This window comes from Delphinus delphis, chromosome 4 (genome assembly GCF_949987515.2).
Source record: "Delphinus delphis chromosome 4, mDelDel1.2, whole genome shotgun sequence".
Lineage (NCBI taxonomy): Eukaryota > Metazoa > Chordata > Mammalia > Artiodactyla > Delphinidae > Delphinus > Delphinus delphis.
In genome coordinates, this window is record NC_082686.1 from 69,584,069 (window position 1) to 69,610,784 (window position 26,716).

General features: G+C 43.6%; 1 protein-coding gene across 2 annotated transcripts in view; it reads left to right on the forward strand.

Annotated features, from left to right (window-relative positions):
- Nucleotides 1–26,716, forward strand: part of LOC132424755 (kalirin-like) — a 458,669-nt gene that overhangs the window by 371,716 nt on the left and 60,237 nt on the right. The window contains exons 16-22 of one of the 2 annotated variants that reach the window (XM_060010783.1): nt 2,586–2,705; nt 8,590–8,808; nt 11,881–12,030; nt 14,362–14,476; nt 17,274–17,389; nt 17,892–18,014; nt 25,680–25,862. In XM_060010783.1, coding sequence (XP_059866766.1) covers nt 2,586–2,705; nt 8,590–8,808; nt 11,881–12,030; nt 14,362–14,476; nt 17,274–17,389; nt 17,892–18,014; nt 25,680–25,862 — 1,026 coding nt within the window. The remainder of the gene's footprint in view (nt 1–2,585; nt 2,706–8,589; nt 8,809–11,880; nt 12,031–14,361; nt 14,477–17,273; nt 17,390–17,891; nt 18,015–25,679; nt 25,863–26,716) is intronic. The other variant, XM_060010784.1, reaches the window with a different exon arrangement.

Below are 26,716 nucleotides of genomic sequence, written 5' to 3' on the forward strand. Positions count from 1 at the left end.
GAAAATTATACCAACAAGAGTTAGCATTGATCAGAGCACAAAGACTGATGATAATAAAACAGCTAAGTATTTACATCACATCAGAATATGTCAATAAGCTCTACAAATACTAGAATAAAAGTTAATATTCCTAAACTTTTTCTCTTCTCATTGTGAGACGTGTAAATGAAGAATCATAGCATTAGCTAGTTTTGCCTCAAAACTAAAAATCGCTAGCACCACCATCATCAGGCTTTGCATTTTACGGTACGCTGCATCAAGCCTGATATAGGAAGGGAAGGTACCATTATCCTATGAAAAGCTGAGGCTCCGAGGAGTTAAGTGGTTTTACCAGGCAGTAACAAAGCCAGGTGTTCTGACTTCAGATTTTATGCTCTTTCTACACATTCCCAGTTTTGCTTCTAGGACTGAGTCTGGGACTTCAGCATGGGAGGTTTGATTTTCGCAAGATAAAAATACTTGGTAGTTTAATCATTGGCATCAGTCCCACCCCTGAACCCAAGCCATTGACTGAACTACAGTGCATTTTTATCTTCCTAAAATCAAACCTCCCATGTTGAAGTCCTGGAATGCCTATGTAAACAACATTTGGGAAATAAAAATGAACAAGGATATCAAGGATATGGCATCATTTAATGAAAGATATAGAGACTAAAACCTGTAGTATTTCTAAATGGAAAACCCGGTAGATGGTGACCTCACAACCATAGCTATAACTGATGTTTTCAGTTGACTGAAACTAGAGAGGAAAATATTCCAGCAAGACTCAGGAGGCCCAGAGGGAATCGAATTGTCCCTCAAGCATTGATTTGTGATGCACATTGAGAAAATGTTTCTCTGACACCCTCAAGTGAATCTTGAACCAAGCAAGATGTGATGAATCACTGCAGAAGGACTTAACGTCGTTCAAAAATATAAATTGTGAGCTCCATTTTCCAAAGGGGTGAAGCATTTGGGCATGCAATCCATGGATGCATGTACCCGAACTTGCAGCCAGCTTTTAGAAATCATTAACACCTCTGTAGTCAGCCAGCTACAGCACACCAGTGGCATCAGAGATTTCACACATACGCTCTGAGCAGTTATTTCCTGGAACTAATTGCTTTACAGATTGGCATCTCATCCACAATCTGCCAGACTGCCCATGAATTAACATCTCAATCCAAGTAGCCCAGCTTCAGTGGGATTTATGTCCCGATGTTATCCATGCACAATATGGTATCAGTCATTTTCTGCCTAAGGGGGACATTTGAGAAATGCCTGTGAGGGTTATGGAATAGGAGACCAGACTTAATATTTTTCTAATTGTTTAACATGAAGAAGTTGAGAGAAGAAGAAAAAAAATCTGAAACAGATTGTGGTGTCTTCTGCTTTGCCTTGAGAGAACAGATGGATGGTATTTACTGATCTTAACGTTTCAGAAGAATTTTTATTTCCTCTCCAAGCAAACTCTCAGACTCCTTAATAAAGCAAATATTTGGCAATTTTCTGATGACCAAACACAAGGTAGATTTTCAAGGCCTGTTACTTCCAGTTTGATTATTTGCACTTGACTCTATTAGCTGGATTATTGCCACATCTCTATTTTAGCTGGGACTGTCTAGACAGTGTCAGCTATTTCTCCTTCTATTTTAATATTCCCTAGCTGAGTTTTCTTTCCCCCAGTACTAATTAAGGTCACCTAGAAATTTTACTCAGCCTAGCCATTGCCTCTAAATAATTTAAATCAATTATAACATATTCTCCCTTTTTCTAATGATCCAGTGTATGGATGATTCATGCTATTTTGCTTGTTTTATTTCTCCTCCCTTTGGATTGTTTAACCAATCAAAGCTCAAACCTGTCTACTCTTGGCTATTTTGCAAGGTATAGGAGGTTGGACACACTGCTCAGGTGTGACTTGGGTATTTTCCACGGTGACTTGGGTATTTTCACTCTTTCAAAAACGTTACTGCATACCTGTCGTATGAAAGGTACTGTGCTAGGCATTGGGTGAGATTAAAATATGACTCATATATTACTCTAGTCTTCCGGAAGTTTGCATTGTAAGGGGAGGAGATGAAACATAGGTCGAAACAACTGAATAAGGCAGGCTTTGGTGAGCGCCACGAAGGTGGTACATGCAAAATGGTCTGGGTTTCACTAGATGACGAAGAGATTGTTCCTAATGGGAGTGGTTAGGTATAGAAGATTTCAAGCAGTTGTTGATATTTGAATTGGGCCTTAAAAAAATGAAAGGGATACCAACAGATGGAATTTATTTATTTATACCGTACTATGTTCCAGATAGAACCTCGGAAACATACATACAATGCAATCAGATGAAGTAATGTTTAAATTAAGGGGCTGAGGAGCCTGGGATTGAGGAGTGATAAGGGGAGGAAAGAAAAGATGAAGCTGGGAATGAGGTTGGTACTTAAAATAAGTACCTCATGGCGCAAGGTATGAGGCAAATTTAAGGAGATTTTAATTATCCAGACTCTTCCTGTCCTGTCTTCAACTGTGGGTAGGAGATAGCAAGCTCTCTGACTGAAGGGCCTGTCACAGAAAGGCCATTCACCTGTGCTCTTGTCCCAACTCCCTAGGTCCTGGGATGGATCCGCAATGGGGAGTCAATGCTCAACGCCAGCCTGGTCAACGCCAGCTCTTTGTCGGAAGCAGAGCAGCTGCAGCGGGAACACGAGCAGTTCCAATTGGCCATCGAGGTAACACCCAAATCTGGCTGCACTGTCCTCCCTTCCCCTCTCTACTCTGCACCTTAGGCAGGATGATTCCTCAAGATGTGGGTCTTCCTTTATGCGGTGAAGCCATTACTCTTTCTAGTGAAATGGGCCAGGTAGCCTCCCTATGACCCAGGAATTGATGGAGAAACAAATGCAGGGCTTCATCACCCCAAGGAAGCCTGGTATTGGAAGACAAGTATTCACACTCCAAATGTGGATCTTTCTTACTTATTGGTACCTTTAACTTTCAAGGCCCCTGGTCCACTGAGTTTTTTATACATTATGGACTATGCACCATGTGAGAAATGTAAAGCTAAAAGGTTAGAAGTCACCTCTAGTTGAAGCTCCCTCAGAATTGAGGATAAACAACTGCAGAAGTCATTAGTAAACTAGGATTCCATTTTTAAACATTTGGTTTACATGTAACATTTAGATTCCATTGTCAGATCAGCCTTTTAACAAGAGTAGTGAGCACGGGAGCAGACTGTACTAGATAGTTTGATTCACTGAAAATAGTTGTTCAGTAATGCTGGTGGAAGTCATATTTAAAGAATAAACTGAAACCAGAAACTCACCAAGACTTGTTTTAAAGGCTATTTTAAAATAAAACTCCACTTATGATAGTCTAATATAAATTTTGTCTTGCTTTAAATAATATCTTTAATTATCCTTTCTACTAGAACATTTCCTTCCCAAAGAGACTCGAACTGATTGTTCTAGAGTGGTGTAGGGAAAAGAGTAGGAAATGGGACATGGGAACTATGTTAAAAATAAAATAAGTTCAGTACCAATGGGAAAAGAGATAAGGAGTGAAAACCTCAAAGACATCCATTACTTGTGGTTCAGTATAAAACTTAACCCACTTCTGAGTGTGTAAGAAATGCAAAGGTGATTGTCTTCTACTAAAAAAACACAACAATGATAAAATTTTAACCGTCCATGCCAATAAGTATATCTTTAATACAGTGATCCAACTGATTGCTAGCTATTTTTAAGCTAGTATTGATTGATTTCAACCATTTAATTTTCCAAACGCTATCTTGTATGTGAAAACATAGCATTGATATGAATGATATATTTCTCTAAGATGTCTGATAACTTCTTAGGAACCCTTGCTCATACCAGACTCCTGTCTGAGATTTGAGATTTAAAAATAAACTGTGTATTACACACACAGTATGGACAAATTATTTTCTAAGGAAGAACTAACCAGAGGAAAGAAGTTTTATCATCAGCTCTGTTGCATTTTACTGGCATGCCCAAATATTAGAGTGTTGGAATCTATTCATTGTAAAGGAAAAATCAAGATTGGGATTATAATCAAGAATTAGGCACACAGTGGTCAAAACCCCATCGAGAGGCAGCAGTGAAGAGAACGAAGGTTGGGCAGTCACATTCAAGGCTTGGCATGAAGCTGTGAGGGATGCTAGGCAGAGAGAGAACAGCCTTTGGCGATACCTCCTCCTTGCTTATCTTGAATGTGGAGGTTTACCTGCCCCATCAGGTAATTAAATTTTCAGTCCCTTAATCAAACGTTGGGCAAGTAAAACCAAGCATTATAAAACAAACAAACAAACCAAAAAACACCAAAAACCAAGCGTTATGACACCCTTGAGTATCTCAATGAGCTAGTAGAAAATAGTGGGTAAATGCATTAGCAATACTATTGAAATAACGACGTTCCACCTGACTTGCATATGCAGTGCGTATGAATTTGTATTAGATGCTGTTGCATCCTTAACAGAATAGAGGCTCACTAAGCATCTATATCTCTTTAATTTCATGGATGCAACTTGATCAAATATTCTTAGAATAGATGTTGAGATATAGACCCCTGTCGAGTTTATGTCTGTGGACTCAAGGGGACATGGCAGAATAGATAGGATTTCTCATAGATCTTGGGAATGGAAGGTAGGCAGGGTCTGCAGCTTGGCTAGGATATTGAAGAGAACAGAGCCAGAATTTCAACATACGTTCCTTCTCCAGATGGCTTGTGCTTCTCTCTAAATGTGTCAGTTTAGACCAGGTTCTGCGTTGGGGGAAGGTACACCAGGGGATTTAAGCAAGTTGATAGGAGATCTAACTAGTCTGGTTTGATTTAACCCATTTTGATACTGTTACTGGAGGCCTTTACAGTGATCACTGACAGGGAACATAATTTGACTTCTTGAGCCCTAAGAAAGAACCCTGGGCTCCAGAAGGGAAAATAAAATGGCTATAGGTAAGATGATCATATAAGTTATTGTTAGAACTGAGACACTTTTAAGAGTGAAGGAGGGAATTGTTAATAACTAAGCCAGGAAAATCAGCATGTACTAGAACTCTCATGGGCAAACCAAGATGTTTGCTCACCCTAGCTTTGGCGGCCTCATCAGTCTGAAGGTTTTGGTCTCCTTAAAGAAGGTCAGAATGTTTACCTGAGGTAGCCTTGGTTACAGGAAAAGTTCCCCAGAGCCATTCAGAGTGCAGAGCAGTACACAGCTCTCCAGAAGCATAGCTTTATCAATAAACCCAGATTATTGTTTGTTAGTATACAAATGTTATGGCTGATGTGTCTTCAAGAACTGTGAACATCATAGAGACACACTTGATTTTAAAATCCATTTTTATTTGAAATCCTCTTATGTATTTTAAGCATAAGCATTATGACAGAAACAGTAGTTAAAACTGGATAATAAATTCAGTTGATTTGGTTCGGTTTTCTTCCATGTCCTCCTACTAAATATGAACATCCTTGATAATCCATGTCTCAAAGATACAGCACTCAATAGGATTAGATAATAGTAGAAATAAATGCAAAATAATGACTCAAGCTTGAGCAAAGCAGAGATTATGTCATATGCATAAGAGTTTATCATTTAGGTAATCAAAGGGAAGACGGGGCTCCCAGGACTGTTAGATAATAATGAGTTTCAGAATAAGGAAGAGGATTTGTTACACAGCATAAATTATAGGAAAATGAAAGTTACTCCTCTATCTCCTCCATTCTCAGAGAAAATATATAATAACAAATTTATGATGACAATTATATGCTGGTTTCATATACTGAGGAGAGGCCAAATAATTATCAGAATCACTAATGTTCACTTGGTGAACCCTTTCTCTGAATGAGAAACTGTAGATACCGTTCTAATCGCTAGAGATGAAATGGTGTGATATGGTGGAAAGGACATAGATTTGGGAATAGGTCAAACCTGAATCTGGTTTCATCACTTCCTTGGATGTACATTTTTGGGCAAGTCCCTTAACCAGCCTGAGTCTCAGTTTCTTCATCTGTGAAGTGGGAATAATAATATCCACCTTGGAGTAGTATTATGAGAACTAGGAAAAAAATGCATAAGTACAGTTCCTAGCACAGAATATATACCTGGTTAAATGACAGCTATTAAAGGGATTTTTTTAAAACAGTCCTTGCCTTGAGAGTTTCACTGTCTTAAGTAAGGAAAATCAGCCAGGCGTTAGATGAGTGATATAGGTATTCAGAAGAGGGTAGTTTTTAGTAAGTCTCAAGCTGTCCAAAAAGGCCTCTTTGAAGGAGGTTGGATCTGAACTGAGTCTCTAAGGGAGACTGGATCACAGATGAGAAGATTCTAAGATGTGTTCCTTAAAGGCAGGGAGAATGAAGATGGCAAGGGCAAGTTTGTTTTCAAATGGTCTTTGTGAGGAAGTAGTAGTACATGATAATGAAGTACTTGGGACCACAGTGTGAGGGGCTTTTCATAACATCCTCTAAAGTTTGGACTTGATTTCATAGCAGTGGGCGAACCATTGCAGGCGTTTGAATTGAGAGATGGAAGTGATGTTTAGAGCATAAAATTAGGGTTTTAGCACTGGAAAGGATGTTAGGATTCTCTTAATTGAAGCACTTCCTGTTAGAGAGAATCTGTCAGAAATGTAAGGGACGGGTTCGATGGGTTAGAAATGGAAGGCAGGAGAAGACTAGTCAGGTGACCACCACAGAGGTCTAGGTGTGAAGTGGTGAGAGCTGGACTGGGTTTCAGGCCAAGGAGCAGCAGGCAAGGATGATGACAAGACTGTGGTCCTAGATGGAGTGAGGAGGGCACCATCAACAGGATGGTGGACTGCCGTGGAAGACTGTTTCAGAGGGAGGAGGAGTTTAGGTTTAGGTGTGGAACTTGAGCAGACATCTGGGAGGAGGGTGGAGGCTCTGATTGGACAGTAAAGCCATTCTCATTCCTTGGCAAGGGTTCCTCTTCTCTCTGGGAAGATAGTTCACTTCTCCTGAGAATGCATCTTTGTAAATGACTAACATGGGGCAGGCCAGCTAGATCATCCGAATCAGTGCTACTGACCTAGGTGAGAGGTGTGACAGGCAGCTCACCCTCACATCCGAAGACAATTAAAGACGAGGCTCAGATATCAGGCGAGAAATATAGATTGGAGAGCCATTTACAAAGAGGAAATGATAGAAGCCAAGGGAAAGGATGAGAACTCTACAGACATGAACCAAAACCAAGAATGGACCTTGGGGTGCCTCTACATTGAGGAGGCGGGAAAAGAAAATGGTACCAGTAAGTAAAACAGAGAAAGAAACCAAGGATTTTTAGTGGATCATGTCTACTTGTTAGTTTATTTTTCTAGCTTCATCCAGCAATTAGGAACCCAGATGCTAATGTGGTCATCGGGACTGAAGCCCGACTCAGGGGCAAAGCCAGGGAATAAAGGAGTCTAGGCTGCTGGAGGAGGTCGTGCTAACATAGCTAACACTGAGGACAGATTCAGGCGTGGGGCGGGGGAGGGCAACCAGGAGGTGGCTGATAGACTCTCTAGACAGGCTGCCATCTGCCATGAAGGTGAAGGGGGAGACAGAGGTGAGAAGAGGGGGAGGTTGTACTCACACACAGGAGTGCGGATGGATTCGCTCTGGGGAACTGTCCCAACACTGCAGCCCAAGAAGGGCAGAAATCATTCTGGAGTGAGGTGCTGGGCTTCTAGCTGCTCTTCTCCACTGCCAGCTAAGCTCTACTTTGAAAGTGCAAAGGCCAAATTAGTACTGTGCCATTGGGTTGAAATGATTCCAGCAGCTGAAGTTGGGATAATATTAGCTCTCTGAAGTCGTATGGCTCATCCACATCCGTCCTGCCACCCAGTTCTCCAACCTGTTCTCCCCACCCCCTACAGTTAAAGTGAACTCAGAGAATGACACTTACCCTGAATAAGAAACAAACCTTCTACAATATAGATTATCCTAAAGGCAAACATAAATAAGGTAGTAATGTGGGATGATGTGTTAAGCTAAATTATCTACTGTGCTGCTCTTTTCCCATGGTAACTAAGAGATGGTGTGAGGTGCTACTCTTCTACTTTATTAACCTGCCAAATGTCTTCCTTATACTGGAACCTTTTTAAAACTGATCATTCATGTTTAAAATGATTGCATTGTTGGTTGAGATTTGTGTGACCTGGGGATCTTTTTTATGGGCTGTGTTTATTTGATCTGCAGAATGGGACTACAGCAGTAACCTCCTTTGAAAATTCATGATGAATAATTTTATGATTAGATTTGAAAAGGAAATTTAACTAATGGATGAATCAATCAGGAAGCAGATTTATACACAACTGCGTTTCTCTAGCACAGAAACTGAAATGTCTTTAAAATGCAGAGTGGTGCAAGTAAAGAGAAAGGAGTAGGGGCAGGAGATAGGGACCTGAACAACTAGTTAATGAAAATGTTTGATATTCTTTTTAAAAATATGCTTAAGAAACAATGATGACAACATGTTTGAATCAGTCATTTAAAGCTCTTTAACTTTTCTGCATCTTTCCACTCACGCCTCACTCCACCCCCTCCCATACCACGCCTGGGTCGTTCCCACGGACCTCTCTCTCCTCCCCTTGTGCCCAGTCCCTCTTTCATGCCACTTCCTTGCAGAAGACACACCAGAGTGCCCTGCAGGTACAGCAGAAAGCTGAGGCACTGCTCCAGGCTGGCCACTACGACGCGGACGCCATCCGGGAATGTGCCGAGAAGGTGGCCCTCCACTGGCAGCAGCTTATGCTGAAGATGGAAGACCGGCTGAAACTGGTCAATGCCTCAGTGGCCTTTTACAAAACTTCTGAGCAGGTGAGGGAGAGGGCTGTGGAATGTGTGGGGCTGAGACTGACGGAGGACTGTTTTCTGCCTCACACTGCAAATCTGCAGCATCTTCCTCAGCAAGAAGCCACTCCTCTCAGTACTAGCCTTTGAGAGTAGAAGAATGATCTGTGGAAATACCATGGTTTGCTTCCTTATAATCCTTTCCATTAGAGGAGTGGACTATGTGATTTGTTTCTTACAAATTTCTCAACCTCACAGGATTTCGGTGTTGAAGTAGAAACTGGGTAGGTGTAGGCTGAGTGCCAAGTTTGAGTGGTGTACTAGTTAGCTCTTGCCACAATAATGCTGTGTAACAGATCACCCCTCAACCCAGTGGTATAAAACAATAAGCACATATTTTTTGTTTAAGTATCCGGTGTTCAGCTGATCTCGGCTGAGCTTGGTAGAACTAGGCTCCAAGCTGCAGGTTGGGTCTGGATCTGTTCCTATATTTCTCCTTCTTGACCAGCAGCTACCTGAGGCGTATTTATGGTGAAAAGCAGGAGTGCAAGAACCCAAAATCTACTGTGCAAGTGCATTTCAAATCTGCTTGTGTCACGTGCTCTGACATCCTTTTGACCAAACAAGTCACATGGCCAAGCCAACATCAACCAAGCATGGCAGTATATGTCTCCTGTGAAGGTTGGGAGAGGAGAGTGACAATTTGCTGAACACAGTCTAATTTACCACAGTCAAGCACTATGCACTGCTTGAAAAACACACAGCTCTTTCATTCATGGGGTTCCCAGTCTAATAAGGAGACACAGCTTTCTGTCATTGGAGAACTGTGAGCCTAACTGGTAGGATGGTGCAGCTGTGGGAGAAAAGGTAGGAGAGACCTACAGCAGGGCCATAAAAATGCAAACCCATTACTAGTACATCTGTACAGCAATATGCGCAAGGGCTAAGAGGATTTTTAAATGATTTGGGTGCTGTTAGGGGACTCTTTTCATGAAACAGAGGTTTAAGACAGGAGTAATTTTATTCAGTATAAAATAATTTCCTCATTCAAATCACTCCCTGGTAGAAATAGAGAAACCTTCTCCTCTGGGTGACTTACAGGGACCATGGGAAAGTCTATCTAGAGCAAACGTAACATGCCTGTCAGAGGGCCCTGCAGCCAGTATTCATCTTCAGACCCTCTCTCAGTCCTCCTTTCAGTGTTTCAGAGAGATGATGCCTTTGATGGCCTCGGAAGTGGGAGCAGCAAACTAACGAGATAAAGAGCTTCTCCAGTTGATCTGTAAATTCAGCACATCCCAATCACACCCCAGCAAGCTTTTTTTTTTTTTTTAATAGAAATCGATAGGCTGATTCTAAGATTTACATGGAAATGCAAAGAGACTAAAATAGCCAAAACAGTCTTGAAAAGGAAGAACAAAGTTGAAGGAGTTACACTACCTGATTTTAAGACTTACCCTAAAGCTGCAGTGGTCAAGACAGAATGGCATTGGTGTAAGAATAGACACAGTTGAACAGAGTAGAGGTTCCAGAAGTAGACCCACATATATACAGTCAGTTGATTTCTGAGAAAGCAATTCAATAAGTAAAGTCTTTTTAACAAATGGTGCTAGACAACTGAATATCCATATGAAAAAAATGAGGCTTAACCCCTGTCTAATATCGTATACAGATTTTAATTTGAGATGGTTCAAGATGCTGAAGGGGACAAAGCAGTAGATGGAGTCAGGAAATTTGACCCTGAAATGACCTTACCAAAGGTCACTTTATCTCTCTAGATTTCTGTTTCTTCACCTATTAAATTAGAGGACTTATGCTGGATAATCTTTCCATTTCCTCTAGCTCCCAAATTGATCGGTTTTAAGTCCAATACTGTCATGGGATAGGTGTCAAGTACTCGTTTTCTTAAAGTTTTTGTGTGTGTATAATCTGTTTTCTCTCACGACGTGAGCCTCCTGCATGTTTTCAGGCCTTGCAACAGGAGAGGTGTGTGGTGCTAAAGAAACCAGTGGAGTTCAGGGATAGGCCTCCTCACGACATGGGAAGCATGTAGGCTATGGGGGTGTTCTGCCTGGGACATCTTTCAGCTTATTTTTCAGTTCAGTTCATAACTCAAAAAGCATCTTATCCAATGCCACGTCCTTCACCAAAAGAGATGCCTTTCCCAGACAGAGGAGGCCACGGGTAGTTAGAGCTGCTCTCCCCTGCTGCCACAGACTATTGAAGGAAAGTATAGGAATGAGTTTCTATTTTCTGCATCCTTCCTTAAGCCCTGACACTAGGCTGCCCTGGTCTCCTACTGATGCACTCAATCTAACTTTCCCTCTAAGCCCCATTTGAAATGCTTTTGGTCTTTTGAGTTCATCTATAAGGTCACTTAGAGCATGGCCTCTCAGCATTTTTAGAACTGAAAAACCATCTTAACTATCTTTTAGGTCAACCCAAATTTGTTATCCCTCTGAAGGAAATGTGCATTTTATAATAGCAGGCCTGGAGATGTCATTGCCTTATAGTAGTACCTTGAAACAATTTTGCTGGAATATTTTTCCCCAGGGAGGGAAAAGGTAACATTCATTTATGGCCCATAAGTCACACAACATAGGCAACTTCCTCCTTTACCTCTACTTGAGGCTATTTCCTGTAGGGCAAGGACAGATAGTTGGGCAACCCAGTTATCTTCTTCAAACCTCTTTCTCCTGTTCTACCTAATTCATAGACGTATCATAAGGTTATAGCAATATAATATATAAAAACACTTTGAAAACCCCCAAATTACTAGTCTCTCTTCCTTTCTTGCTCTGCATACTATCCCTAGGTGATGTCATCAACCCCGATAGCTTCAGCCTTCAACTATCAACTGTCAGAAGATAATCCCAAAATCCATATCTCGGTAGTCATTTGTCTCCCAAGCTCCAGACGCTGGATTCTCACTGCCTCCTGGACTTTTCTTAGATGTCTCAGGGGCACTGTGCACCTAAGTCTACAAATTAGATTTGAATGAAAAATGTCACTTCTGTAGGGGTCTCTTAGCTAAAGGTCCTCATAAAATAGGACCTTTAAATGATTAAATTACTAAGTTTTTCCTCCATGATTCATTAGGTCTGTAGTGTCCTGGAGAGCTTAGAGCAAGAATACCGGAGAGATGAGGACTGGTGTGGTGGACGAGATAAATTGGGGCCAGCAGCAGAGATCGACCACGTCATCCCACTCATCAGTAAACATTTGGAACAAAAGGAGGCCTTTCTTAAGGTGAGAGCACATTGTCATCCAAGGTCTGGGACTTTAGTCTTGGTTTTTATCTGCTGTCTCACTCTCCCCATTGCCTCCGCCTCCTCCTTTCTGTCTCTGTCTCTGTCTCTCTCTCTCTCTCTCACTCACTGGTTCATGTGGGCTTCCCATACCCCTCTATTTTCTAGCTTCTTATCTAAAGGGGGCATTTGTAGAGGGGATATTGGCTGGTTAATTTGAAAAGTTGAAAGGTTACAGTTCAAACATTCTTTATTTCTCTCAGCACTTTTTTGTGTAATTAGGCAATTAGGATGCTTCGTTTCTACTGGTGCCAGATACAAATATCCTGATATCCCATTGATGTTAAGTGAGGAAAATACCTACTTTCATTTATCTATAAAAATATTTTAATTGAAATGTATAAGCCTAGATAGAAAACTATTAAAATACATCTTTTATAAATGAATGATGCAAAATTTAGGGCAAGAGTTAAAGAAATACATTTAGACATCTTATTTATTTATCAGTCTAATGATTACCAATTACCAATGAATGTAACACTGTTTATTGTGCTGTATGAAGAGAGAGATACCTTATTTTGTTTGTTTTGTTTTTAAAAGAGCCTTAGCTTCCCAGAGAGGAAGCACAATCCTGCTCTGAATAGCTTTCAGCTGGTGTGGGAAGTTCTCCTAAGCCTCTTTCCTCCTGCCTTTGATCTTCTCTCTGACAGAGCCTTCAGTGTTAAAACTTATCTAAAGGCTCCATTTTCTCTCAAATTCCCTGCTTTCATGTTCTGCTTCCTTTCAGGTTTCTGAAAGCACAAAAGAGAATTTTTATACCCTGACATGTTGCCACTGATTTTCTACAATTCTGTAATTAACTGCCTTTCTTTTATTAGGGATTTTCTCTACTTGACCACCTCTTTAAGTTTTATTTTTATTCTTTTTTAAAGATGACCTCTCCCTGCCCTTCTCCCGTCTATCTGGTATCTGTACCCACATTTGATCAGACCTCTTAGTAATCAGCTCTTACTAATAAGATTAAATAGAAATTCTTCCATACAGGGCTTAAGATGATTTTAAAAGTCTTCCCTATGACGAAACAAAGTTTAAAACAAAACAATTTATGTAGGGCGTGTCAGATATTTTAAATAGAAGTATAAAGGTATGTCTTCATAAAATTAAATGTTTCTTTTGAAGAAGGAAAAAAGAAAATGTTCTGATGTTTTCCATATGTGCCCAAAACCATAGTTGAAAAACTCCTTATTGTTGTGGGAATTACAAGCCCAATGGACGGAAGCTCGAGCTCCCCACGTGTATACGTTAGTTGATTTTGGAGTCCTTAGCTTTGGACCACTGTCCAGCTGTTAAGTTCATGGGCCTCAGAGTGGAAGGACCCACTAGCAGTCTTTTACCAGAGCTCCCAGGAGCCACTGTTGGGACTGCAACATTTAAAGTAATTTTTTTACCATGTGATTTGTAGAATCAGATGCTAAGTATAAAGACGTTTAAAAGTTAACAGTTTTGTCTAGAGATAATTTAATTCTGAAAACTGTGGATTGAAAATTAATGGACTAGCGTGTATTACCTCTACCATCAGGAAAAATACTGCTTTTTAAAGAAATTCAGAAAATCTCTTGTCTTGAGAGAAACTAGAAGTACTCTGTCGGTAGACCTAGATCCTAGCCCTGACTTGCTTCCTGACTCCTGCCCTTGCTGGGCCTGGATTGGGTACAACAGCATGGGACAGACCTGTCCTCTCTGCTACCCACCACTCTTGTGAGTCTTAAGGGGGCGGTACAATGGCTCTTACCCCTTTACATGACTGATATTTCCCAGCAGTAGGATCCTTAGTAGTCTTATTGAGGCGGGGGTGGGTTTGATGGACAAACGTGTTTCTAAAATGTGGGCAATTTCCATATAGATTTGGAACATACAGTTAATAGGTTTGATCACTAAATTTGCTTTCTCAAGTCTAAATTAAGCTAATGTTAAAGTGGCTTACCCCAGTGGTCATATACGAGGCATTCTGGTGGCAGAGGGAAACCAACCTGAGAGTCACTCTCAGGTGGTCACGCTGAATCAACACGTAGTAGTCAAAGGGTGGCTGATTTCTGGTTTTGTCTGTGATGGAAAGGGGAGAGGCACAGGGAGCTTTTCTTTACTCAACAAAAGAGTGAGTGAGTCTCCTGCATTGGAACTGGAGTATGCATAAACTGGAAGTTGCCCCAGGGCTCTGTTCCCCCAGAGCCCCAGAAGCATCATCACCAGCACCCCTTCTCCAGTGTCTTAGATCATGTGCCCCTACCAGACCCGGACTTACGTGTGGGGCTTCACACCTTGTCTCTCTCAGGCCTGCACCCTGGCACGGCGGAACGCTGAGGTCTTTCTCAAGTACATCCACAGGAACAATGTCAGCATGCCCAGTGCCGCCAGTCACACCCGAGGACCCGAGCAGCAAGTGAAAGGTCAGTGCAAGCCCTGCCGGCCTCGAGCCACTTCAGCCGCATGGACCAGAGCCTGGGTACCTGGTCTTCATGTGACCTCAGATTTCCTGGTTCTTCTCCTTGCATGAGAAGAAGTGTGACGTGGGATGGTGTGGGTGGTGGCGATTCAACATGCCTCAGGATTTGGGATGGGAAAATGACTGTAAAATTTCCCCAGAGCTTTTGCATTTATCTTAAGAGTTGAGAACACCGCTAATAGCATTTTCTGAAATGACAGATGGTCTCTAGGTATCTACACTGTGCAGTACATGGCCACTAGTCAACCCCAGAGACCAAGGCTAGGGAGGGAAGTGACGCTGACTTGGCGTGGGGAGTGGGGACAGGCTTGGCGAGCTGCCGAGCAGACAGAGGGAAGCTCTGACCTCTGGGAAGGGCCTCTCTCCTGCTCAAGGAACTCAGGAGGTGTGAAGATCAGAGGCCACTGGGGAAAATTAAACTTAGTAATCAGAGATCCCTACAGAGAAGAGGGAAGCAGCGTTCCTTTTCCAGATGTGCCACCCTGTTTGCAGCCGAGGGGCCCTGTGGCTGGCTAGCATTATGTCACCTTCCCCTTCCTGCAGATTTTTCAAAGCCTGTGTTCTGATGTCCAAGTGCAGGTGGCAGCTCGGGTGAGGCCAGCTGCCTGCTGAGAGTGCACACACCCCGCCCCCGCCCCAGTGTGCCGAGAGGGGCAGCCACCCAGGGTGAGCAGGATGTGCCGCACCTTCGTGGGGGCCAGGGCAGGGTTTGCCCAAAGGAAAGTTTACCAGATGGGGCACAAATGAAACCTGAAACTCATTAGGATTTTCACCTGAGCTGGATTGATTCTCTCAGCCACCACAGAGGGACCTCAGTGAACAAAACTCTGACTAGGAGACAAAAAGAGTAATAAAGGAAACACAGGTTCTCACTGTCTTTGCCCAATGGAAGCTTCCACCTGAGCAGGGACCTACAATCTCTCCTATAGCCATTTCCTTTCCACCTGCTGCCTGGACCCCAAACCAGTGCCACTTATTTTAAGTTTTTATTACAGGAGCAATTATTGCTGCATAACAACGCCTGAAATTCAGTGGCCTACAGCTATAAGCATTTATCATTCAATGACTATGTTGGCTTGGGGACCAGCTGCCTTGGCTGGGCTCAGTGATGCGATTCTGCTTGAGGCTGCATGTCTGGCTGGCTTGGCCCCTTCACTGCAGGGTGGGTTCTTGTCTGCTCCATGCGGATTAATTCTGGGACTTTGGTTGAAGGGGCAGCGGTTACCCACGAGAACTTCTTATAGAGGTGATGGCAGAGGTTTAAGGGGCAAGCTCAAGTGCACAAGCACACTTCAAGCCCCTCGTTGTGTCCTATCTATTAACAGCCCATTTGCCAAAGAAAGTCATGTGACTGAGCCTGAGTTCGGGGGGTGAGGAAGTACACTTTGTCTCTTTGGGGAGGAACTAAAAAGCTACATAATAAGGGCAGAGATATAGGGAGAGGTGAATAATAGGGACCATAAAAGCTCTCAGCCTAAGAGAGGAGAGACAGATTCTGTCCTTAGAGAGCCAAACTTCCATAGGGCATTAAAAGTACACAAAATCAACAAAAACTTCTAAGTACAAGCCCTGCAATTTGGGCTGCGCCTTTTCTGTAGAGCACAGTAACTCGGTAGACCAAGGTGGCTAAGGACCCAGGCTCTTAAGTCAAATAGCTCTACCCCTTTATCTGACTGACCCTGGTTGAGTTTCCTATCCTCTCTAAGCCTCAGTTTCTTCATCTGTAAAATGGAGATAATAGTGGTCCATGCATCCTGAGGTACTGTGAAAATACGTACCTGCCACATAGTGAGTACTGAATAAGTGTTAGCTTTCCATAGCATCATTATTGTGTATTTTATTAGTATCTGATATAGTTAGCAGGAAGCAGGAGGCAAACAACACAAAATAAATTTTATTGCTTCAAGCTTAGAACAGACTATTAGACGCTTCAGAAATCCACCCACATAACCAGCTGCTTCTAGAACAACGGAAGTAGAGAGAGGGGGGGACATGACATGGACAAACAGCTCCCACGGCCACCGTGGTGCCCCATGCCTTGTACACATCCTCGCACTCACCTTCATTAGAGATGACGTGAGAACAGCTTTTAGCTTTTCTTATGATCGGTCCCAACCAGCATGGAAGTTTGGGCCTAGAGACATGATTCCGTGATGACGTGATTCCAACATAGCTTCCCTAGGCCCATAATTTAGAGGTTTTAAAACTGAGATTGTGCTGTTGAAGTGCTAAGTGCACAGCCCCTTGTATGGGACAGAGCTCGTGGCAAGTGACATGGCTATCCATGCCGTTACCCCAGTCCTCATGCCGTTCCCCTCTGGCCCTCTCCTAGAAGCCCTCAAGAGTGGCTGGTGTTCCTGTCAAGTCCGTTCACTCTCTGCAGGCTCCCAGGCGCCAGTTATGTTAGCTACTATTTTCAGCACCGATCATTCCCAAGGTCTCTTATCATCAAGGACTAGCTTTGGCGTGAAGAGAATCAGAGTCACTTTTAAGTCACCCTGGGGACATCCTCTTCCCCCCTTCATTGATGGAACCTCATCAACAGGCCCTCCCCCAGTCTCCCTGATCTCTGGGAAATGCTCTCTGGACCAAACTTTTGCTCCCTTGCTTCTGGTGCTGGATCAGTCCGATGGGGAGGCTTGAAGGTCTCAGTTATCTGGCACCTGGGAGCGGGGCTGAAGCAGCCGGTCAGATTTGCTCAGGACCTTCCTGTGACCAGCGCCCGTCTCTCTGCCCTGCAGCCATCCTGAGTGAGCTCTTACAGAGGGAGAACCGTGTCCTGCACTTCTGGACCTTGAAGAAGCGGCGGTTAGACCAGTGCCAGCAATACGTGGTGTTTGAGCGAAGCGCCAAGCAGGTATGTTCAGAGCTTTCCCTGGCATTGCCTCAGTTCTGGGGACCATACAGAGGCCTAGGTGACCAAGACTTGGGACAGTCCTCAAGAGGGTCATAGGAGCAGGCAGAGTAGAGATGGGAGGTGGGGATGGAAAGAAGAAAGCATCCTTGCACTGACCAGCCGTTCAGCCTTCACCAGGCACTCTGTTCAGAGACTGGTACCAGGAGTTGGGAGGCGATGCTGGGGGCAGATTGCTCTAACTCATAGATGACACTGGGCCTGGCCTAGAAGGGTCCCCAGTCCAATGGACAAGACACTCTCTTTGCTGGTGGGTTGTTCCAGCTCTAACGGGGGAGGGCTCTTTCATAAAATCAACTTCCACGCTACATACTGATTGAATCGTGCCGGCATTTCCTAGGTCCATCATGCCGTCCCAAACTACAAACCTTCACATCAGAGCATGGAATGTTTTCTTACTAACAGCTGGCTTTTGGGGCACTGAATGGGTTGTTTCCTCCTACAGGCGCTGGACTGGATCCAAGAAACAGGTGAATATTACCTCTCAACACATACCTCCCCGGGGGAGACCGCAGAGGAGACTCAGGAGCTGCTGAAGGAATATGGAGAGTTCAGGGTGCCTGCCAAGGTAGGAAGCATCCCGGAGCCCTCCCCTTCCATCCAGCACTCCCCAGTCTGGCCAATTTCACATTGAGGGAGGGAGGACAGCCTCTGTACACAGAAATGCTTGACTACGGAGGCAAGGCAGGGGACACACAGGTAGGATCATCTCCTTTGAGACCGGAACATCCAAAGAGATGCAGCTGTTGGTAGAGCCTCTGTACGCAGGAACTCAACTCCTACACGCTGTGCTTCCAAACGGTACTCATCTTCGTGCTCCAGATTCTGGAATCTGCTGTATTCTTTCAGACCAAATAAGGCAAAGGAATGTATTCATGTGAAATGCACATTGTGTGGGAATATCAGCCACATATTCTTGAAATTTGAATGGCTTGGGAAGTCCACCTTTTGGGAAGGGCCAGTGGCTGTGTGTGGGTTCACAAAGCAGGTTCCGGAGCTGACTACTTCCCTCGGGCCTCACCCTGCAAATGAGCCAGGCTGAAGTCTCTGGGGAGCAAAACATGCACCGGTGCACGTACCACACACGCTCACACCCCCATTCACACCGAGGTGGAGAATGAAAATAATATAATAGAAGGAAATCTCATTTTCATCTGTTTTCCCAGCCAGGATTTGATCGGAGGACCCTTGGCTTTGAGTGAAATCTGATGTCTCAGTTCCCTCTTTGTAGCATCCTTGTCCCTCACACGGGGCTCCCTGCCATGGAGGACCATCCTTGGCATCACTTCCACATAGGGCAGATGCTATTCCCAGGATGAGAGGAGCCTTCGTGAGTCGGGGTGCGGGGCAACGTATTAATGCCTACCTTATCCAGAGATCCCTCTGACACTACAGCAAATTTCTCTCTAATCTGCTGCAACAAAATTAGCCCCTTAGCCTCGTTCCTGAACTGGTATTTCAGAAGTGGTTATCCACTTTGTGAATCCTACACTCTGAACTCTTGATAGTGGGGAGCCTTCCCCTGCACACTTGTGAGCTTTGGGACCTTTTCACCCAATGTGAAGGACTGTCATTTCAGATAAGAGATTCATTTCAATACCAGCTAGCGCAGACAGTGCCCAGGAGGTGGCAGACGCACAGAACCCTTTTCAAATCCAAATGAAAATGGTTTTGAATTACCCACTTTGCCCCTCTCCAAATAGTGTCAACAACGAACCACTAAGAGGCTGAATAGTATCAGATCCACTGGTGATCCTACTGACGTAGGATGGATCACGGCAGAAACCCAGAGCTTCCTAGGATCAGAGTCTGTCCATCACTGAAGTGGAAATGTGGAGAGCCATTCAGTCAATTTAATTCATCCTTCCTTTACAGTCTTCCTGTCTTTCTCTTTTCTATTCACATTGTTGTCACCCTAATTGGGTTCCATGCATTTGGCCTTTCCTTCCTTCCAACCCATCCTGCCCTTCACTGGCGTTCATCTTTAAAACACCACTTTGGTCAGATTACCACCCAGCTCAAGAGCTTTAATGATTATGCAGTGCCTTTAGGCAACACTCAACAACGTCTACGACTGTGCCACCTCACCACTGCCACTGTATCTTCAGTTAATGTGTTTATGCAGATTTTATGCTCCAGCTGAATGGATATTATTTTCTTACCCTCCGAGAGATACACCATTTATTTTCTTGCCTCTGTATCTTTTCTATACTATTTCTCTGCCTAGAATATCCTTCCCTTCTCTCTAATTTGTACTTCTTAAGAAGACCCCGCCTTCCCACTTCAGTGCCTCTTCCTCTGTGTCCCTGCCTACAAGCCAGATACAATCGGCGTATCCCTGCACTGCAGACATTGTCTGTGCAGCCCTTAAGGCACCTGACCTGGACCATCCTGTCCTCCCGGCAGCGTTATCTCCTGTATGAGCCTGCAAGATCCCAAAGGACAAGAACCATGCTTTATTCACGTACCTAACTATATCTTATGCATTGAAGGGAGGCTACAGATATTGGAGAACATAAGAGAAAAAGAAGTTTGGGTAGATTTCAACAATACTTCCTCCCCAAACCTCTATTCAATATGATTCTTTTACTTTGACTCTCTCTCTGTTCTCTCTCCCTCTTAACTGTTTCTCTTAATGGGATTTCATCCTCCCATCTATCATTTCCAAGTTTCAGAGCTATTTGTTATGAGAATATCTACAAGATAACAAGTCCAGCTGGGGACCTTCTGATGAAAGGCAGTAGCCTCCGGCCCCACTGCAGTCCCACTTACCAGAAGCAAACCTCTTTTAGCCAGCCATCTTTGGTTTTAATCTTTATAACCAATAAAGTGAATTTGAAATGGAAACCAAATTGACCTTAAACCGCACGACAGTAAGTATGGTGGCCCTCATGATTGAACAGAGCGACAGAGTATACTGAGTATATTGAATTATTATACTCTGTTCCAAAGAAACAGATCAAGTAGAAGAAACACTGAATATAAAAAGGTACCTTCTATGTAGCCATATACGAATGTGAGAAGAAAAATAAGATAAAGAGAATTTGGATGAGGATAAGAGGAAAACAAGATTTTCTTGTTGTGGTATGCTGTGGACAACCCAGTTAGAAGAATGCCAATGATATTTTCCTACTGTGGGTTTCAAAATTCATAAGGGGTCAAGGTACATGGTGATAGGAAAGCTTAATCGTCTTGACATCTGGAAGAACTCTATTTCTTCTAACAGCAAGACTCTTTAGATTCTTCTGATTTTACAATTCAGTGGTTTTTCGTACGTTCACGGGGTTGTGCGGCCATCGCCGCTGTCTAGTTCCGGCATATATCATCCCTCCCCAAGTAAACCCCATATGCATCAGCAGCCACTCCCCTTTTCCCCTCCCCTCAGCCCCTGGCAACCACTAATCTACTTTCTATCTCTATGAGTTTGCCCGTTCTGGACACTTCATGTAAATGGAATCATGGAATCATAATACGTGGTCTTTTATGTCTGGCTTCTTTCACTTAGAGTGTTTTCAAGATTCATCCACGTTGTAGCAGTACTTCATCGGTACTTCATTCCTTTTTGTGACTGGATAATACTCCACTGTATGGATAAACCACATTTTGTTACACATTCATCAGTTGATGGACATTTGGATTGTTTCCAGTTTGGGGCTACTGTGAATAATGTTGCTGTGAACATCTGTGTACAAGTTTTGGTGTGAACATATGTTTTCAGTTCTCTTAGGTATATGCCTGAGAGTGGAATGGCTGGGTCAGGTGGCGACTCTATATTTAACTTTTTGAGGAAATTCCAAACAGTTTCCCAAAGTGCATACACCATTTTCCATTTCCACCAGCGGTGTATATGAGTTCTCACTTCTCTACATCCTCTCCAACACTGGTTATCGTCTGTCTTTTTTGTATAACCATGCTAGCGGGTGTGAAGTGGTATCTCATTGTGGTTTTCATTTACATTTCTCGATGAGTAATGATGTCGAGAAAACGCTTTTCTAAACTGATAATTTTATCTCTGAAAGTGAAAGAAGCTATAAGATAAACTGGACTAGCTTCTTCTTAACAAAAGAGAATTAAGTGATAATGAAAGTGACTGGAGCTTTAGCTGAACTAAATGATGTCTTTGAATTCAGATAGCCAGGAAAAGGAACACTGGGCTTGTCAGAGAGGCACTTTCTACGAGAAAAGTAGAATCTAAACAGTTCAGATAAAACATGGCCATGTTTCCGTTTCTGAGACTCTTAAGAGGAATGAACATAGCTCACATGTGATAGACATTTTTGAAAGGTTTAGTTTTTCATATTTAACAAGCAGATCTTTCTCCTGTGGAATGAATATGAAGATACATCTCAAGGAACGGTTTTCCCACTCAGGGAGCACACTAATTCCATTCCCCCAAAGAATATGTCAATAAGTACAAGGCAGGTCAGCAATGAAAGGCCAATTGGATGCTTATAATTAGATTATGAGAATATGTCAAGAAGGCTAAATTTTAAAGACTTGTCAGATTTTCAAGAGATACCAAAAGGGCTTTTTACAAACTATATTCGGAGTAAGGTGCTCTGATTAGGGGAAGATGATATAATATTAACTGATCAAAAGAAGGAAGGAAGAGAAAAAATAAGAAAAATAGAACTACTGAACCCTTATTTTTAACCTCTGTCTTTTCCAGCAGAAAACATAGAATTGAAAATGAAAGGGCAAAATATATACTAGGGGACACAAGAATCCCAAGATAAGTGAGTTGTGTTTTAAATTTCCAGGCCCAAGTGAATTATATCCCCCAAAAGCTCCCTTTGTCCACAAGATCATGTCCATACTCCTGAACCTAACATGCAAGCACCTCTACAATCTGACCCCCACTTTATCAGTCTGTATAAGTTACTCTTCTTGGTGGCAAGATTTGAGTTTCAAGCTGGCTTAAGTTTAGAAGGGGAAAAGACTTTGTATGGCTGTATGTGGAAATAAAGAAGACAGAAGCTGTGCGGCTGGACCTCGAAGGAGCCCAGGAAAAGCTGAATGACTCAGCCCAATGGGAAGAACAAGACACGTGGCATAGTCTCACCTCTGGAGATGAAAACTGGGATGTCACCCAAGACCAGGGCAGTTCCAGCAGCCACGTTTCCGGGTCAGTTCATCTCAGGAGATCGGGCATACGTGACTACCACCACTGTGATTCAGCTTCCCTTCTCTCCTCTACTATTTGCTTTCACTTCTACTCTCCACCCAGCCACCCAGTTCCCTGTCTCTACAGTTCACATCCCCAGAAAAACCAGCTTAATTGACCCAGCATGTTGCCCCTGTCCCTGTTTAGTCAGAGCTTCTAGGCCAGGACACCTTGGAAGTCACTGGCTGCATATTGATGGGCTGCCCTCGTGGGACAAGTTTTACCTCTGATCTCATCAGCGGTAGCCAGGCATGGGGCGGGTCGCACTGTGCCACCGTAGTCACCCACGTATAAGAAATCACTTCAGACTGCTCTCAGTAGGGGCCGTGGGCATGGTTGGGGTCAAATCTTTTCATCTAATTCTTCCCAGTGTAAACCTTCAATTCTTGCTGGTCTAATTTTACTCACCTCCCAGCACAATAATTACGCACTTATCCATTTACTCAACATTATTATTATTATGGTATACATAGTAGACATTGGAGCTACAAATGAATAAGATCACACTCATCTCTTAGAAGCGCATGGTCTAATGAAGGAGACATAAATAACTCAGCATGATACACGCCGAAGTAGCAGCGTGTGTGTGGTGCTGTGGGAACCCTGGGAAGGGCACCTCCCACTCGGCTTCTGGGAAGGAGGAGAGGTGAGGGAGGGCCACTGGGGTGAAAGCAGGGCTGAGGAGGAGCCACTCATCACATTGTGGGGGGCAGGTGAGGTTTATTTAACATGGCTGGAATTTCGGGGCCACGGAGAGCAGTGGAGATGGTCACGTGGGCACGTGAGGCCACGTGGGGAAGAGCTTGTCTACGCTGCCAGTTTCACTGTCTGTTTGCTCCCCCTGGGTCCCACACGTACCTGGAATGCTCTTGATCACAAGCCACTATCCCTGTTGACTCTGAATCAGTTTTGATGTTTTAGGATCTAATTTCCTCTGATAGGAAATTGTAGGGCTGCTCTGGTAGGACTGCTGCTACCAATTGGCTATAAACCCCCATCTCGTGCTCAAGTCTCCTTACCAAGAGCAGAGAATAAATGTGTGTGTCCAAGATTTTATATGAAGATGGATTTCTTGATTATAGCTACAAAAATTAATCACTGTCTTAAGTAAGTGACAAACCTAAGAAAAATTGTTTCCCAGGTTAGAGGGGAAGCCCTAAATGCAAGAAATGGAAGTCCTTGGAATACCAGGTATCTTGTATTAACCGAGTCCCAGCGCCATTATTTTTGCCTTTTCGTTGCTAAGGAGGTGTTTCTCCTGTCCTCATACCTACCTTCTTTCCTTCACACCGAAGCTCTTCTGGTTCCTTATCTCCCAGCCCTGGGGCCCAGCCCACTGTGCTGAGGTAGGAGAGGCTCGAAGGTGTTGAGTGAGTTGCTGGGGAGCGGGAGCCCTGGCCATGGGGGACCAAGTTCTCTCTGCTTGCCTCTCTGGCCAGAAGCTTCCCTTTGGCAGTTCTTGAGAGGGTCAGTCTCTCGTGGGAGGGGCTGTGGGTGAGCCTGGAGAGGCACGGGTGAGGGTGGTGGCATAAAGAAAGAAAGGCCCTTCTGTCTGTTCTGTTCTTTTTTTTTTTTTTTTTTTTTTTTTTTTTTTACGGTACACGGGCCTCTCACTGTTGTGACCTCTCCCGTTGCGGAGCACAGGCTCCAGACGTGCAGGCTTACCTTCCATGGCTCACGGACCCAGCCGCTCCGCGGCATGTGGGATCCTCCCGGACCGGGGCACGAACCCGTGTCCCCTGCCTCGGCAGGCGGACTCTCAACCACTGCGCCACCAGGGAAGCCCTGTCTGTTCTGTTCTTGATCCAGTGATTTTCTGTCTCAGTTTCCCTCAATTACCCAGATCGTAGCATGATCCAAACCTTGTACCTACTTTCCCCCAGTCGGAAAGATAAAAGATTACTTCTCAGAATATTATGTAAATATTCTTCTGAGCAAGCGTTTGCTTGTTTGAATAGCCCTTCCGTTTCCATATCTTACCCAGCACAGGTCCCGCCTCCCCCATGACACCTTTTCTGCCCCTGCCAGCCCACCTTCATTTTTTTCCTGTTTTAAAATTCCTGCCGTGTTAACTATACATATTTCTTATTCTGACATTCAATTACATAATGCCCTGAGTTATTGAACTACTCTGTGTGAAAATCTTGTCCCTCTAGGGATATAAACAGTCTGGTGGAAATCTCTTTTTCTTCTTTTGTTTACCCCCCAGGGCTTTCCCCACAGCCCTCTGCACAGTGATGTGGACAGAGTAGATGTTGAACACACTCTTGTTAGAAATGAAATTGACCCACGTCAGGGCTCCACCTCACTTAGCCGTGTGATGGACACTAGCTTTGTTCACTCTTCTCTCTCTCTCTCTCTCTCTCTCTCTCAAGGAAGCTGAAAACAAGATCCTGGTGGTGAAAGGGACAGAGTTTACTCTTAAATCTGCTAGTTAGATTTCTGTACATCCTGGCTGTGCCAACTCACCTGATGTTTAGAAAGCCTTCTTCAGGCCAGTAGAGTAAAGGGAGAGAACTAGAAACTATGGACCAGAGGCAAACGGCTCTATCACTTACAGGTTGTATGAACTTGGACAAGCCCTAAGCCTCTCTAAGCCTCAAAGAGACCCGTACCACCTCCCTCCACCTGCCTCCTAGGGACGCTTTAAGACTCAAACGAGTCTCAGATGTAACATGAACATACTCTGTAAACTGATGAAGTGCTATAGTAATGAAAGAGATTCTTACATCAATAACCACACTGGCTAACATTTATTGCTTACTGAGTTTTTACTGTGAACACTGTGTTCCAGACACATCCTACATTGTCAACTCATATAATGCTCACGACAACCCTACAATATAGATACTATTATGATCCCTATTTTGCAGATGAAGGAACTGAGGCACAGAGGGTTTCAGTAGTTTGCTCAAGCCCTCCCAGCCAGTAAGTGACAGCACTGGGATATAAACGGAGGCAGTCTGGCTCTGGGGTATCTATGGCTTCTGTGAAGAAGGAAAGAGGGCTGGAGTGAAGGGCCATGATAGTAAAGGTAAGCTAGTAACTTACGACCATCTTTTGGGGCAGCAAACAAAGGAGAAGGTGAAACTCCTGATTCAGCTGGCCGATAGCTTTGTGGAAAAAGGCCACATTCATGCCACAGAGATCAGGAAATGGGTGACCACGGTGGACAAGCATTACAGAGATTTCTCCTTGAGGATGGGAAAGTACCGGTACTCTCTGGAGAAAGCCCTTGGAGTCAACACAGAGGTAGGTGTGGGATTGCCCAGCTGGGACGTCCTCCTTTCTTACCTCCCTCAGTACTGCTGTTCATTGCCGTGGAGGGAAGCTGGGTTTGCAGAGGAATCTTCCTGAGCTGTTGACCCCTAGAGCACTTGCCTTGTGTTGTCCTTCTCCTGGAGGGACTGGATCTTGCTGAGCCATTGGCTTCCAGCTCTCCATGACTGGTGCTATATACAGTGCAAAATTGGCTGGCCAGGGGTAGGGCCTGTGGCTACACAACAGAGTTTTTCTGTGTGTAGAGTTAACTGTTGACTTTGAGGATTAAGCCCTTTATCTTGGCTTCATCAATACTGTCTTCCACCCAATTATGTTAATCAGCAACTGATTAGAGTCCTCAGTGTGTATAATAGTGCTCTTTCAAGAATAAGGTATGCAATTTGTATAAAGTCTATTTGACATTTCAACTGAAAAGAAGTACTATTTTCCAGGAAGCAAAGGAAGACTGACTTTTAATCTCTTCTTTATAATAGGGGTCATTAACCTATGAATTAAGAGCGAAATACAGACTGGCAATTTAATCCTAGGATTTCTAATTCTTAAATCTTTAAATAGGCTCATACTCTGAAGCAGAGCAGACTAGAGAATAAAGTGGTCAAACCACAAAGATTGGGGGAGTTAACGTCTCCCCCAGGCTTTAACCTGTGAGACTTTTTTCCTAGAGGTTTTTATTCTATATAAATACCAAACGGTGGTTGAAATAAGCATGGATGGGCAATTAGAAAATTCAGTAATTGTTCTATCATTTAGCTTTCTATTTCCAAGGGAAGTTGCTTGTTTAAATAAAAATATTTACTTTTATTATTTTCCCTTGACAAATGAAA